The sequence below is a fragment of the Geotrypetes seraphini genome, chromosome 1, assembly GCF_902459505.1.
Source record: "Geotrypetes seraphini chromosome 1, aGeoSer1.1, whole genome shotgun sequence".
Lineage (NCBI taxonomy): Eukaryota > Metazoa > Chordata > Amphibia > Gymnophiona > Dermophiidae > Geotrypetes > Geotrypetes seraphini.
Genome location: NC_047084.1, coordinates 51,415,992 through 51,430,918, shown reverse-complemented (window position 1 = coordinate 51,430,918; position 14,927 = coordinate 51,415,992). Strand labels below are relative to the sequence as shown.

The 14,927-nt window shown below is 40.6% G+C and overlaps 1 protein-coding gene across 1 annotated transcript in view; it reads left to right on the top strand.

Annotated features, from left to right (window-relative positions):
- The window catches only part of MTREX (Mtr4 exosome RNA helicase), a 311,801-nt gene that overhangs the window by 198,301 nt on the left and 98,573 nt on the right, over positions 1 to 14,927 (top strand). The window contains exons 16-18 of the mRNA XM_033931296.1: positions 2,337 to 2,487; positions 9,395 to 9,567; positions 12,565 to 12,633. Coding sequence (XP_033787187.1) covers positions 2,337 to 2,487; positions 9,395 to 9,567; positions 12,565 to 12,633 — 393 coding nt within the window. The remainder of the gene's footprint in view (positions 1 to 2,336; positions 2,488 to 9,394; positions 9,568 to 12,564; positions 12,634 to 14,927) is intronic.

Below are 14,927 nucleotides of genomic sequence, written 5' to 3'. Positions count from 1 at the left end.
TTTGTGGATTAAAGCAGTGTTGAGTCCTATGTAGATGGAGTTACAGTAGTCCAGTTGTGGTAGTATCATCAGTTGTACAATTAGGGTGAAGTGGTGGTGGTGAAAGTATGGTCTGATTAATCTTAATTGTCTCAAGGTGTAGAGGGATTGCTTTCGGAGAATGGAGACTTGTGGTTCCATGGTAAGTGTGGAGTCAAGTATGCAACCTAGGATTTTGGAGGATTCTTCTACAGGGAGGATCTTGCCAATCAAAGAGTGATGCTTGTTGGTGCCATCTGTTGGGAAGTATGGAAGTATAGAACTTTGGTTTTAGTTGTATTTAATTTTAGTCTGTTGGAGGTTGCCCAGATTTGGATTCTTTCAATGTTGTGTGAGACTTTGTTGGTGATGTCCGAGTGATTGTTGGCTAAAGGGAGAAAGATGTCATCTGCGTAGGACAGTAGGCTTTCATCTTCGAATTTGATGTTACCAAGAGAGCTTATGCAGATGTTGAATAGGCTGTGGGAGAGAGGTGAGCCCATTGGGGTTGGAGATCTCTCCATTCATTTTGATGATGTATTCCCTGTTTTGTAGGAAATCTGAGAACCATCTTAGCACAGTACCAGTTATGCCGATTTCTGACAGTTTTGTAAGAAGTAGGTGGTAGTCTACTTAATCAAAGGCTGCTGAAATGTTGAATTGAAGGAGTATTGCTTGACATCCTGTACTGAGTAGTTGTTCGGTTTTTGTGATCAAAGTCAGGAGGAGAAGTTCTGTGCTGTGTTGTTGACTGAATTCAAATTGGGATGGGTGGAGGTATGAGTGTTGCTCACTGTAGATTGTGAGCTGTTTTCACATGTGGGTCTTGATGATTTTGTCAGGATGGGTATGCTTGCAATGGGTCTATAGTTAGAGGCTGTAGAGAGATCTGCCTTTGGAGATTTTTGTATAGGGGTGAGTGCTATTTTACCCATTATTTCTGGCAAGTGGCCTTGGTTTAGGGAGTTATTTAGGAGGTTGGTAATCAAGATAGTGATCTGTTCAGGAGCAGCAGTGAGGAGATAAGAAGGGCAGTTGTCTAGGGGGCTGTAGTGCATGGACAGTTTGGATAGTAGTTTTTTTTGTGTCAGGGATGGACAGATTGGAGAATGAAGCCCAGATTTGATCTGCTTTGGTGGGTTTAGTGAGGAGTGGAGACATGTCGAGAGTGTGCGTCTCGGTGGTGAGAGCTTTGGTTACCTCAGATTGAACATTTTTGATTTTGTTGAGAAAGAAGTTGGCTAGTTCTTGAGCTGTGATTTTGTTGAGGAGTTCTGTGGATTCTTGTATCGGTGGGGTTGTGAGTTGCCACACCAGGTGAAATAGCTTTTTATTGTCCCACGTTCTGGTACCTAATTTGCTGGCATAGTAGTTTTTCTTGGTCTCAGCTATGTTGGATTTGGATTTGTTTATTGCCTTGCGCCAATGTGTTCTGTGTTCTTGTGTGCCACTTTTCTAGCTATAGAAGAGCCTGGGACTACTCACCACCAAGTTTCTGTCGCTACTCATGCAAGAATTTAAGATTTTGTGATTGCCAAGTTAACATGCAAATTCATGCCATTGAGGACCCAAGATTTCAGTCAGATAGCCAACAAATTCATCAGAGTTCTTCAATCCCACAAGTGGCCTCTGGATCAGCAAAGAGTTCAGAACATATTTAAATCCTGATTTCCCCCCCCTCCCCCCAGCAGCGAGAATGCAAAGCGCTTTCTCTTTTTCATTACACCCATGTTTGGATTACCTAGCAAGCGATGCCCTAACCACTAATCTGGCCCCTTCCCTGCTCTAGTTTTCTCTTCCCTCTCGTAGCAAAGATCCTGCATAAGTTTCAAAATGCCCTCACGGTGGTTCTCATTACATCCAACTTGCCTCATCAGAATCTTTTTCTCTCTTATAAAAAAGTCACTGAGCATCAGCCCATGAAAAAGCAATGTTTCTTACCTGTAACCAGGTGTTTTCCACGGACAGCAGAATTAATCAGGCTCTTAGTCTTTCCCACCTCCTCCTTGGTCTATGGAACTGAGATATTGAGACTGCTACATGCAAGGACGGCCACTCAGAACTTTATGCTCAACTTTACATATAGTTCTGAGCTCTGGGAGACCTGCTATGTCCCAGCACCATTGAATGCTATCACCCACTTGTATGCCTGATTAGTCTTATTGTCTACAGGAAAGCATCTGCTGCAAGTGAAAAGCAGTGCTTTACAAAGCAAACCACATAATCCAGTGCCTCTGATGATCTGTATCTTCTGCATGTCCTGGCTGGATGCTTTCATCAGTCATTGATACCATTTTTAAGTTTCTTTTTCTTTTTAGGGTTCAGCTGATCCTCTTAACAGTGCATTTCACCTGACTTACAACATGGTATTGAACTTGTTGCGTGTTGAGGAAATCAATCCTGAGTACATGTTGGAGAAATCATTCTACCAGTTTCAACATTACAGAGCCATTCCAGGGGTAGTAGAAAGTAAGTATTAAAACAAAGCTTAACAATATCTTAAGTCAACAAGTTCTAGTAATTTAGGGACTTGGTTTTTGTTTTTGTTTTTACTAAAGCTTGGCGTGTGCAGTAAGTGCCACATGGCCCATAGGTATAAAATAAGATGCCCATCATTTAGTGTGTACTAATGTTAAGCTTTAGTAAAATGGCTCCGTAGATAGGAAAGATATAGCAGTTTTGTAAAACTGTGCCTTCATATTGCCTGTACAGTAAAACCTTGGATTGCAAGTAACTTGGTTTGCAAGTGTTTTGCAAGACAAGCAAAACATTTTATTAAATTTTAACTTGATATACAAGCAATGTCTTGCAATACAAGTACTTACAGTATACACGCATCACAACTGAGCCGATGGTTCTTCGCTCTCTGAGACTGCAAGAGTGTAGCGACTGTTCTAAACAAACAAAGTTTTGCAATACGAGTACATACAGTATACACACGTCACATCATCACAACTGAGCCGATGATTCTTCTCTCTCTGACACTGCAGCAGTGTAGTGACTTCTAAATGAGCGAGGTCTTGCAATAGAAATATGTATAGTATTTTGTATTAAAGTTTTTGAGTTGCGGAACGAATCATCTGAGTTTCCATTATTTCCTATGGGGAAATTCGCTTTGATATACGAGTAATTTGGATTACAAGCATGCTTCTGGAACAAATTATGCTCACAAACCAAGGTTTTACTGTATTTTGAAAGGAATCTACCAAAGTATATAGTAACCTAATCAGCTTTCTCTTAAGTTGTTAATTTGTATTTATTTAAGATCATTTACTCTGTTGATCATTAATGGTCCTTGTAGGGGGAGGGGAGGGGTCAGCATAGCTAATAACCTTTTCTTAGCATACTAATTTACTTACCATATATACTTGAATATAAACTGGGATTTTTGGGCCAAAAAATTGGCCCAAAAATGGGGGGTCCCAATTTATATTTGGGCCAGTACCCTCCTCCCAGACTTATTGCAGGCCACTGCCAGGCTCTGCACCCTGCCTTGTCCATCGTACCTCCTCTGCCAATCCCTGGTGGTCCAGAGGTGCAGTGGGCTGGAGCGAGCTTTCTGCGTTCCTGCCCCGCTGCTACGAGTTCTGGTTTCTTCAGCCACTGAGCAGCACTGAGCAGGAGCTTAATGTCTTCCTGGCTGGCTCCTGCCCGCTGCACCTCTTGTCCACCAGGGATCAGCAGAGGAGTTACGATGGACAAGGCAGGGAAGGAGGACAGGGTGCAGAGCCTGGGAGGGAGGGGGGATGGGTGCAGAGCCTGGGAAGGAGGGAGAGGAAGGGGGGACTGGTTGCAGTGCCTGGCAGGGAGGGGGCTGGGTGCAGAGCCTGGCAGGGAGGGGGCTGGATGGAAGAGGGCTGGGTGCAGAGCCTGACAGGGCACTTGAATATTAAGCCGCTCGATTTATGTTCGAGTCAACCATTTTTCCTCCTTTTTGGGGGGGGTCAGTGGGGGTCTCAACTTATATTCAGATTGACTTATATTCAAGTAAATATGATAATACTGCTCATTATTCATGTAAGAAAAATTGCTTTTAACATAAGTATTAAAATTTAAGCACCATAAATGCAGTTTCAGCAGTGCTCTGTAGCATACTTTTAAATATAAGCCCCAGAAGCTATTAATGAATTCAGATTAGGTAGATGTTACTGAAGAATAACACAGAGAAAAGCCACATGATCTTTGTATTTGGTTCAAAACTTTTGAAAACAAATTGAAAGAATTTTGATTAAGCCAAACAGCAGAGAATGTTGCAGGTCAACAGACCTTCTTGAGGTAGATGAAACTGAATGGAAGTTATTGGTTTAGTATTAGTTCTAGATGCACCAAAAATAATTCACTCAATGAAAATGCATAGCATCAAATTTAAATGATATAATAATCATCAGTTGACTAGAAGGAAAAGGATCTCAGAAATCCAAATCCATAGACTTTGACTGAATGTCTATTGGTTATCAATGGATTAAGATATCTTTCATTGATCCTAAAAACCATTAAATATGTGACAAAATCTTACTTTGTGAATTTTGACTTCAAAACCTTAATAGTGCAAGCCTTTGGCTGTAGTTTTATAAATCCTGTTGACACTTAGGGCTCCTTTTATTAAGCTGCATTGCTGCGCGCACTAGACGTTAACGCCAGCATTGAGCTGGCGTTAGTTCTTGTCACGTAGAGCGGGGTTAGCGTGCTAAAAACGCTAGTGCACCTTAGTAATAGGAGCCCTTAGTATCAAAACTCACTAAGAGGAAAACTCGAAAACTAATCATGTACTAGCCAACTGGCTATATGTTGGAGACAAAGTAACACTTCAATTGTTTGCCTAACCAATCATTAGAGAAACAAAATATCAAAAAGAGTTCATTGAAGCAAAATTTGCTGTTGAAAAAGCTGGCTGATATGGATCTAAACAACCGCTGATGCTGTGGCAGTAGCAAACAAATTTTTGAAGCACATTGTGGTTACAAATTCTTGAAGCGTATTGTGGTTAGAAAGAGAACCGCTGATGCTATGCATTTTCATTGAGTGAATTATTTTTGGTGTATCTAGTATCTTTTCTCTCTCCCCTCTATAGCGATTAACTTGTTCTATTGATCACTCTCTCCTCAAAAATGGATTTCTGGTCCTATTAACCCTCTTTCTTCCTCCCCTCTTAAAGTCAATCAATTTGTACCTTTGCTTAATCTTTGTAAACTGCATAGAACTTCATGGTATTGCGGTATATAAGCTATTATTATTATTATATTTGATTCGCTTACATTTTTGTATTTTTTGGGGTATTGTTTAATATTAGTTGAGCATCATATGTAGTTTCTCTTCATTCGGACTGATTTGGGGATCCAATCCTTCCACCTTTCCAGAAGGCTTTTTCATTTAAAAAAACAAAACAAAAACCCTTTGAAGAGAAATACAGAAAGGACTATCAGGTGAAACTGAAAGAAGCCGGGAGAGAGAGTCGTCTGGCTAAAGCGGAAGAGCAAATGGCTATGAATATATAAAAGGGAGACAAAATTGTTTTCAGATATATTAGTAAAAGGAAGAAGATGAAAAATGGAATTGTGAGACTAAAAGATAATGTATCGATATGTAAAGAGTGATGAGGAAAAAGCAAACATTAAACAAATACTGGTGTTTTGTGTTCACGGAAAAAGATCCTAGAGGACAGAGATTGTCTGGCATAGTTACACTTGAGAATGAAGTAGATACCATGAAATTCAAGGAAGAAAGTGTTTATGAACAACTTGAAAAACTGAAGGTGGACAAAGCGATGGGGCAGGATGGGAGAGTAAACAGTGGAGTGCCGCAGGGGTCTGTACTGGTACTGGTACTATTTAACTTATTTATAAATGATCTGGAATGTGGAACAAGTGAGGTGATTAAATTTACAGATGACACTAAACTGTTCAAAGTTGTTAAAACGTATGCGGATTGTGAAACATTGCAGACAGACCTTATGAAATTGGAAGACTGGGCGTCCAAATGGCAGATGAAATTTAATGTGGACAAATGCAAAGTAATGCACATTGAGAAGAATAACATGAATCACAGTTGCTAGGGTCTACCTTGGGGATTAGCACCCAAGAAAAGGATCTGGGTATCATCGTAGACAATACAATGAAACATTCCGCCCAATGTGCGGCAGCGGCGGCAGTCAAAAAAGCAAACATGATGGCAGGAATTATTTTTAAAGGGTGGTTAACAAGACTAAGAATATTGTAATGCCCCTGTATCGCTCCATGGTGTGACCTCATATGGAGTATTGCATTCAATTCTGGCCTCCTTATCTCAAGAAAGATATAGTGGCACTAGAAAAGGTTCAAAGAAGAGCGACCAAGATGGTAAAGGGGATGGAACTCCTCTCATATGAGAAAAGACTAAAACGGGTAGGGCTCTTCAGCTTGGAAAAGAGACGGCTGAGGGGAGACATGATTGATGTCTACAAAATCCTGAGTGGAGTAGAACGGGTACAAGTGGATCGATTTTTCACTCCGTCAAAAATTACAAAGACTAGGGGGCACTCGATGAAGTTACAGGGAAATACTTTTAAAACCAATAGGAAGGAAATTTTTTTCACTCGGTGAATAGTTAAGCTCTAGACCACGTTACCAGAGCATGTGGTAAGAGCAGATAGCGTAGCTGGTTTTAAGGAAGATTTGAACAAGTTCCTGGAAGAAAAGTCCATAGTCTGTTATTGAGAAAGACATGGGGGAAGCCACTGCTTGCCCTATATCGGTAGCATGAAATATTGCTACTCCTTGGGTTTTGGCCAGGTACTGGTGACCTGGATTGGCTACAGTGAGAATGGGCTACTGGGCTTGATGGACCATTGGTCTGACTCAGTAAGACTATTCTTATCCTAGGATATTGAGGGAGCTCAGAGAGGTTCTGGTGGGTCCTATTAAAAATATCTTCAACAAATCTTTGGAGACGGGAGTGGTTACAGAGTAATGCATTTGGGGATTAGAAATCGGAAGGAGCCGTATGTGCTAGGAGGTGAGAGACTGATTTGATATACCGCCTTATAACTAAGTATTAATGTGGTTCACAATAAAATAAAAACTGCAAAGTCATTATGCTTGTTGAAAACACATGTGCTGCTCATGTTTTTCTGTAATGTCATTTGCATACAGAGTAGCTATTCAGTCATGTAACTAGTTTTCAGGATATGAGATCAGCATAGCCTGTCTTTTTCAGCACCATGTATCCTTTGCTGGATTAAGATGGGGAAAAAAAACCACAACTTCATAATAGTTGTTTCTTATAAAATTAGATAGTATCAACATATTTTAACACCTAGTATATATTTTTTTGAACTGCTAATTTAGTTAAAGCTAGATTTTCCTCTAATTTATAAGCTCCTTGAATCCCTGTGAATGAAAGGATCTTGATAAAATTACATTATAGGCTAGCAATGTCCCACATACAGATGACTGGAAGATATGTATGAAAGGTTTCATTAATGGTCTGTTTTTCTCTCAATCTTTATATGCTTCCTGTTTTGTTTTTTGGGTGGATGATTTAAACACAGAGATTTGCTAAATATGGCTGTGATGGAAGGTTGCTGAAATTTTAACAGACTAACCAGGATATCTGGGGTATGTTGTAAAAGCAGAAAATGACTTTTAATTAAAAACAACCAGTAGTACAAATGCAACTTTGAAGAAAGAGAAAAAGGGCAAAAAGAGGACAAACAGTTCTTCCGATTAAGACAGCTGAGGACAATTAGATCAACCCTGAGCCCAACCAATTTCAGGACAGTGGCCCAGGCGGTCCTCCTTCCATATCTGGACTCCCTTTACTGTCACATTGCCAAGAAAGACCTTAAGAGATTACAGCTGCTCCAAAACACGGCAGCAAGGCTGATCCTAAGCATGACCAAGTTTGAGAGGCCTAGCCCGCTACTTAGGGAACTACACTGGCTACCAGACAAGAGCAGAGTTTGAGACCTGTGTTAGCATGATTTTTCTGTGTAGCATTCTGTAGTAATTTGGCTTATTCAGTTTTCTCGATAGTGGAGGGAATATTTGTGAAGGGGAGGGGAGACAGGGGTTTTGTTGATCCTTGCTCTATATTGTGTTTATAAAAAGAATATTGTTTCTTTTTATACTTAAATAAAATAAGTTCAATATAAAATCATAACTATTCGAGGCATGTGCAGATGGGATCAGAAATTTTGCAAGGACAGGGTCCAAGCTCACGAAGACAGAACAGGAACGGAGACAAATTTTTTCCCGTGTCATTCTCTTAATACCCAAATTATATACCACATCAAAAAGTGACGCACTCTATTGTCTTTTCAAAGGTAACAATAGAGTGCATCACTTTTTGTTGTGGTATATAATTTGGGTATTTATCAGAGCCACATCACATCAAGGATAAGATAATAGATGATTGATTATTAGGTTTCAAACTTCTGTTCAGATGCAGGCCATTTGAGGCCAAAACACATACATGTCAAGCCTTTATTTGAATGAATAAAGCATTGTAGCACCTGGAGGTTGCTTTCACATTATTTTTTTCTTGGTCAAAGAAGTGGAAACACAAGTCATCCCCCACCCCAAAAAGTTTAAGACAGAAAAATCTGCATGCGAAGTCATGGCAACCGTCTTCTGGGATGATGAAGCACTTTTGCTTCTGGAGTTCATGCTACACAAGATCACCATAACCGGGGAGAGTTACACCATCACACTCATCATCATGTTGCGGGAGTCAATCAATTAGAAAAGATAAGGAAAATTCACAGCAGATATGCTACTTCTTCATGACAATGCGCCAGTGCACATATCGCAACAATCACAGGCTGCCATTTGAGAATGTGGGTTTCAGCAGCTGAACCATTCACCTTTCAATCCTGACCTAGCTCCCTCAAAGTATTTCCTGTTCTGAGTTTTGAATAAATCTTTCCTTGGACAGCGGTTTTCTAGTGATGAAGACGTCAAGGAAGCTGTGACATCTTAGTTTTAAAGGTCAAACAGAAGAATTCTTATCAAAGGGGTTAAAGTCATTGCAATAAAAGTAGATGAAGTTATCTAGGGACTATATTGAAAAATAAAACAAAAATATTATGAAAAATCTTACCTACTCTTTTCCACTAAGGTAGATACATTATTGAACGCCCCTCGTATTTATAATTTTGGTGTATAAACTATAATCTGTTTGAGCTAATTTGATTGATTGTTAAAGGAGGGAGGTGAGGGCAGGATATGAATTCTATTTCCAACTCTCAGTTATTCTTTTACAATTATGCAATGCTATGACCAATAATGTTTTGTCAGTTGCTTTATTAATAATAATAAAAAAGATTTAACTATAAAATAGCTTATATTTGAGTGCTGTCCACTGTTCAGTTATGAAACTGAACAATGCTTTTTATTTCCAGATGTGAAGAAATTGGAAGAGCAGTACAATAAAATTGAAATTCCAAATGAGGAAAGTGTGGTGACCTATTACAAGATCCGCCAACAGCTTGCCAAACTGGGTAAAGAGATCGAAGAATTCATTCACAAACCCAAATACTGTTTACCGTTTTTGCAGCCTGGTAGGCTGGTCAAGGTACCCTGTTTTACTTTATTTACTGATGTTTCTATCAATGTTTATTATAATTAAACAAAATCTTTATTTTTTAAAAGAAGTACCGTAACCTAAATCTTATTTAAATGCAACCAATGAAAAAGCAAAAGCGAGTGAAATTTTCCCCGTCCAGTTTATTGCAGTAAATATTGTTCCGGTTGCTTGTTTCATAATTATTTAAATAAAAATCAAGTGGGGCCTTACCAATGACCTGTACAGGGGCATCAACATCTTCTTCCTTCTACTGGCTACGCCTCTCTTTATACAGCCCAGCATCCTTCTGGCAGCAGCCACTGCCTTGTCACACTGTTTTTTCGCCTTTAGATCTTCGGACACTATCACCTCAAGGTCCCTCTCCCCGTCTGTGCATATCTGCTTCTCTCCTCCCAGCATATACGGTTCCTTCCTATTTTTAATCCCCAAATGCATTACTCTGCATTTCTTTGCATTGAATTTTAGTTGCCAGGCATTAGACCATTCCTCTAACTTTTGCAGATCCTTTTTCATATTTTCCACTCCCTCTTCGGTGTCTACTCTGTTACAAATCTAGTGCGAGGTGGGGGTAGGGGGTCGCCGTGGCCAGGAGGGTTTGGGCTCCCTTCTGGCCCGATATTGTCGGGAAGTCGGCGGTCCTTCGGGGTGGGGGTGCGAGTGGTCCTGCCGGGGGGGGGGGGATGTATCGGAGAGTCGGGACAGCGCACGGAGAGTCGGGGCAGTGCACGGAAAGTCAGGGAGGGTGAACGGAGAGTCAGGGAGGGCGCACGGAGAGTCGGGGAGGGCGAAAGGAGAGTCGGGGTGGCCAGAGGAGAGTCGGGGCGGGCGAAAGGACAGTCGGGCTGCATGCGCGGTATACCCGTGAGCGCGGTATACAAAAGTTTTTGTACATAAAATCGTGGTTTCTGCGCGCTATACCCGTGTGCGCGTTTTACACGGGTGCGCGTTATCTGCATGAAAATACGGTACTTCTTTCTCTAGTAGTATTTTCATCCAAACTAAAAGCCCACTTTTTCGAGACTTTTCTACTCTTAACTCACACTCACTAAAATTAGATTGTAAGCTCTTACTACCTTTACTACTACTATTGAATGGATGAAGAGTAAAGATTTTGGGTTGAATATAGGAAAAACAGAAATTATAATTGTAGGAGAGGCAGACGAACATCTATGGCCCAAAGAGATCTGTGTGTGTGATCATTTGATTAGAATTAGTGAGGAAATCGGGGTCCTTGGTGTAATGCTAGACCTAAATTATCCTTTAAAACTCAGGTTTCCAAAGTTGTGGAGTTAGCTTATTTTGTTATGCGGACATCTTGCCAAATTATCTGGCTAAATGTTTGACGTTCTAAGGCAACATTTTTGAACAATTATCTAAACTGATTTGACTTATAAGGTTGAAGTATAAGGTTGAAATATATGAATGGTTTATATGATTTTATATAATTTCTGGATGTTTCTTGTTATCCAGTATATTAAATCTGTAATCTGCATAGAGCTGAAAGGTTAAAGGCAAAATATAAGTACTGCATTGTATTGTTGTGTTGACAGAACATTATCATTCCAAGCAGGCAAATGGAATAAATGTTTAACCAACTTTATTTCAAACGCCCTTTCATATCAAACTTTTAGGAAATCAATCAAAACTTATCTCTTTGATAAATTTCTCTGACCCCACTTCGGCCTTGATGTATTTCTAAAACACTTCCAGACAAATTTGATTAACCCTAACATGTTAATGTAATTTCAAAAGTTTTCTGTAATATCACTGTCTGTATACAGTCTCTTCCTCTGTAAACCACTCTGAACTGTTTGTGGTATTGCGGTATATAAAAATAAAGTTATTATTATTGTACTAGTCTTATATCCCGTTACATTAACGGGTGCTAGAATATATGTGTGTGTCTCTTTCTTTTTTTTTCTCTCTCCTTAGCTGCTTTCTGTATTTCTGTCTCTTTCTTTCTTTTTTTTTCCTTGGCTGTCCACCACCACCCCTTGCCTGCTCCCCCTGGCCATTCTCCCTTCCTTTTACCTCCCCTGTGTCCTCCACCACCCCATCACTGCTCACCTTATCCAGCAGCAGCCCTTCTCCCTTTGTTTTACCTCCCGCTGTCCATCATCACCTCCTTCCTGCTCCCCCTGTCCAGCAGTAGGCCTGCCTTCATTTTTCTGCCCCCCCCCCGTCCATCAGCACCTCTTCCCCTGTCCATCAACCCCTTTTTCCTGCTCCCCCTGCCCAGCAGTACGCCTCCCTTCCTTTTTCTGCCCCTTCATTTCCGTGTGCTGCAGCATTTCCCTCCCACCCCACTTCCCTGTGCAGCATTTTCCTCCCCCCCTCCATACCTTCCTCCTTACTTCCATGCCCTACCATTCTCTCCCCCCTCTGCTCCCTTTCCTCCTTCAACTTCATCGGACAGCAGCAGCAGCATTTATAATTAATTGCTGTTGCCGGCTTCAGGTCTTCCTCTCTGGCGGGTCCTGTCTTCATGAAAACATGAAGTAGGCAGGACCCGCCAGAGAGGAAGGCCTGAAGCCGGCAACAGCAGCGAATTTTAAATGCTGCCGCTGCCCGAAGAAGCCAGGCCTTAACCACAAAGCTGGGGGGGAGGGTTTTAAAAGGTACAGCGGCGGCGGTGGTGATGGGGGTTTGAAAAGCCATCCTTTAAAAACTTGCCTGTTTTATTTTTAAATGCCGTCCGGGCTCGGCCGCCGCAGCCTGCAGCCGCCAACAGCCACCGCGGCCAGCAGCCGCCGCAACCTACATCTGCCTCGGGCCGCCAACATCCGCCTCGGGGGGGAGGGAGAGAAGAGCTTCGCACGCATGCGCACTCCTAACTGCGGTGCCCTACAGCTCACAGAAAACGGGCGCACGCAGATGGGAGTGCGCATGCGCGGCTTAGGGTTTTATTATTTTAGATGCTGAGTTCAGTGGATCCTTGATTTGACCAGTATTGTATTGCATTGCCCTCGTCTTTTATATTTTCAGGTAAAGAATGAGGATGAAGACTTTGGTTGGGGAGTTGTTGTAAACTTTTCCAAGAAATCAAATGTAAAGGTAAAGTCATTTGTGTGTAATATTTTTCTTGCTATAAAGAAAATGTGCTATTTCAAGCTGTGTGTTTCTTGTTTTATGGCAAGTTCTTTTGACCTAAGCGTACTGATTTAAACCAGGAAATATTGGTTGAAATAACTACTGAAGTATTCAGAATTTTTGTCATTTGGCAAATGAACCAACAATAATGGCAACTACTGCATGAGTCGGAATTGTCAGGATTAGGGGAAGAGAAATGTGAAGGGAACCAGAAAATTATCATCAATATGGCCTTACTCTTAGGTAGCTTCATAAACTTGAGTCCTTGTGTTGAACCTGTTCATGTTGCCCAGGGAGGGTGTGATTGAATGTCATTTCTCAATGACATCTTGTCATAAGCACCAGAATAAGGTAGGTTTGGGGTGGGGGTTTGTCCTGTATAACATCAGCAACTAGAGAGATGGGGGGCAGGAACATAGTTTACAAGTAGCTTGTTTGGCTCTCTCAAGTAAAACAAAAATCACAAAGGTTCTACTGCCCCTTGTTGAGGTGATAGTTAGTACTGTAAATTCTTTGCAGCAAGGAAAATGTGATGGTAGAAATATTATAAGATAGGCTAATGAGCACCTTATTTTGGTTCAGCATTTTCAGCCTATGCCTTTGTTCTTTTATTTCTGTCAGAACCAGGGCCATAATTTGGCACCATGAGCCTTCATTTGCAACTGAGGACTTTTTTCCCCTAATTTTTATTTTTCCCCTTTTCAGCAGTGTGGTCATTGCATTGATGGTAACTAGGCTATGGACCATGCACCAGGACTCCTTCTGGAACCCAGCAATCATAGGCCCCGATCCTGACTCACTTAATGGCAGAGACTTGTCTTTTATTTACCACACCCCTTTTCCTCGCAGGGTAGGGGGAAGAGAAGTATTTAGAATACTGCCCTTACAGTATCCATAGTCAATACATAGAATGGAAGATCTGACTTGGAGAGTATTCAACTCTTAAGATAGCATCCATAAACTGATTGATCTTAAGATATTATGGTGGTTCAGCTTTTAACATCGTTTGGAGCTTTTGTGTGTGGATACCAATTAAAGAATCAACAAAAAAAAAATATGCAGGAGCTCAGAAGACCTCAAGGCCTTTCAGAAGCAAAACTAAGGAGTTGAACTTGGGTCACCTGCACTATACACTGCCAGTCCAATGGTTAATAATACATTGTAGTTGGTTAAGCCACATGTTTGAACATTTGGTAATTAGTATTGTGTTAATCCAAGATGTTTTCCTTTTTTAAATTAAGAATGCAACTATTTCTGTCATGTTGAAGTATTTACCCTGGTGGTAACAGTAATTGCAGCCCTATCATATAATTGTATTTTCATTTCCACTTTTATCATAGCCCATCCACATTGCTGTGCTCCTTAGTTTATATAATGAGTAATGAGTTTTAGCAACCCTGGCACATAGACCACAATCTGGCACATAGACCACAATCTGAAATTGATTTACTGCTCCAAGAAGTGGGGAGCCATTCCGATGTTCTAAAACCAACTGACAAAGCATGGTGGTTAAACAAATAATGAGTTTAGATACATAAAGCATAGGTTTTTAGAAGTAGCTATTGGTGACCCTTCATTTACAGTATATGGAATTAGTGGGGAAAGGAGTTATCTTCAATTTCTGAGTTTGTAGCTTAGACATTTGTCAAAAGAAAGAAAAGTTCCTATTCAAAATTAAACATGTTTTCGAGTCTTATGTCTGGAAAGATATTTTCTTTCTTCATCCTGATGAATAATTTCTTCGAGTAGTACTCATGATGATAATGAATCCACTCTTTCGGTTCAAGGGCTAGTTGATTATTTTTAAAATAAGAATAGAATTTCAGCGTCTGGTATTGTAGACCCATTAGGTTTCCAAAGTTGTGGAGTCAGCTTATTTTGTTATGTGGACACCTTGCCAAATTATCTGGCTAAATGTTTGACGTTCTAAGGCAACATTTTTGAACAATATTAAACTGATTTGACTTTGAGAAGTATAAGGTTGAAATATATGAATGGTTTATATGATGAATATAGAACAGGCAAGAATATCTGCTTTTGTATTGCCAAATTCTTCTGAGATAATGAGGTTTTTGAGGTGCCTTCATGCTACTACCTCATTTCATGACCCTTTCTCCTCCTCTTTGATTAAGTTATATAAGGAGGAATTTCTTCAATTTTTGGTGCCTACGATCTGAGTCAGTTAGGTGTAGTGCCTAGAGGAGTGTCTCGCAAACTTTTTCTACTGCGGCACACTAAATTCAGGGCCGCATCGCCAC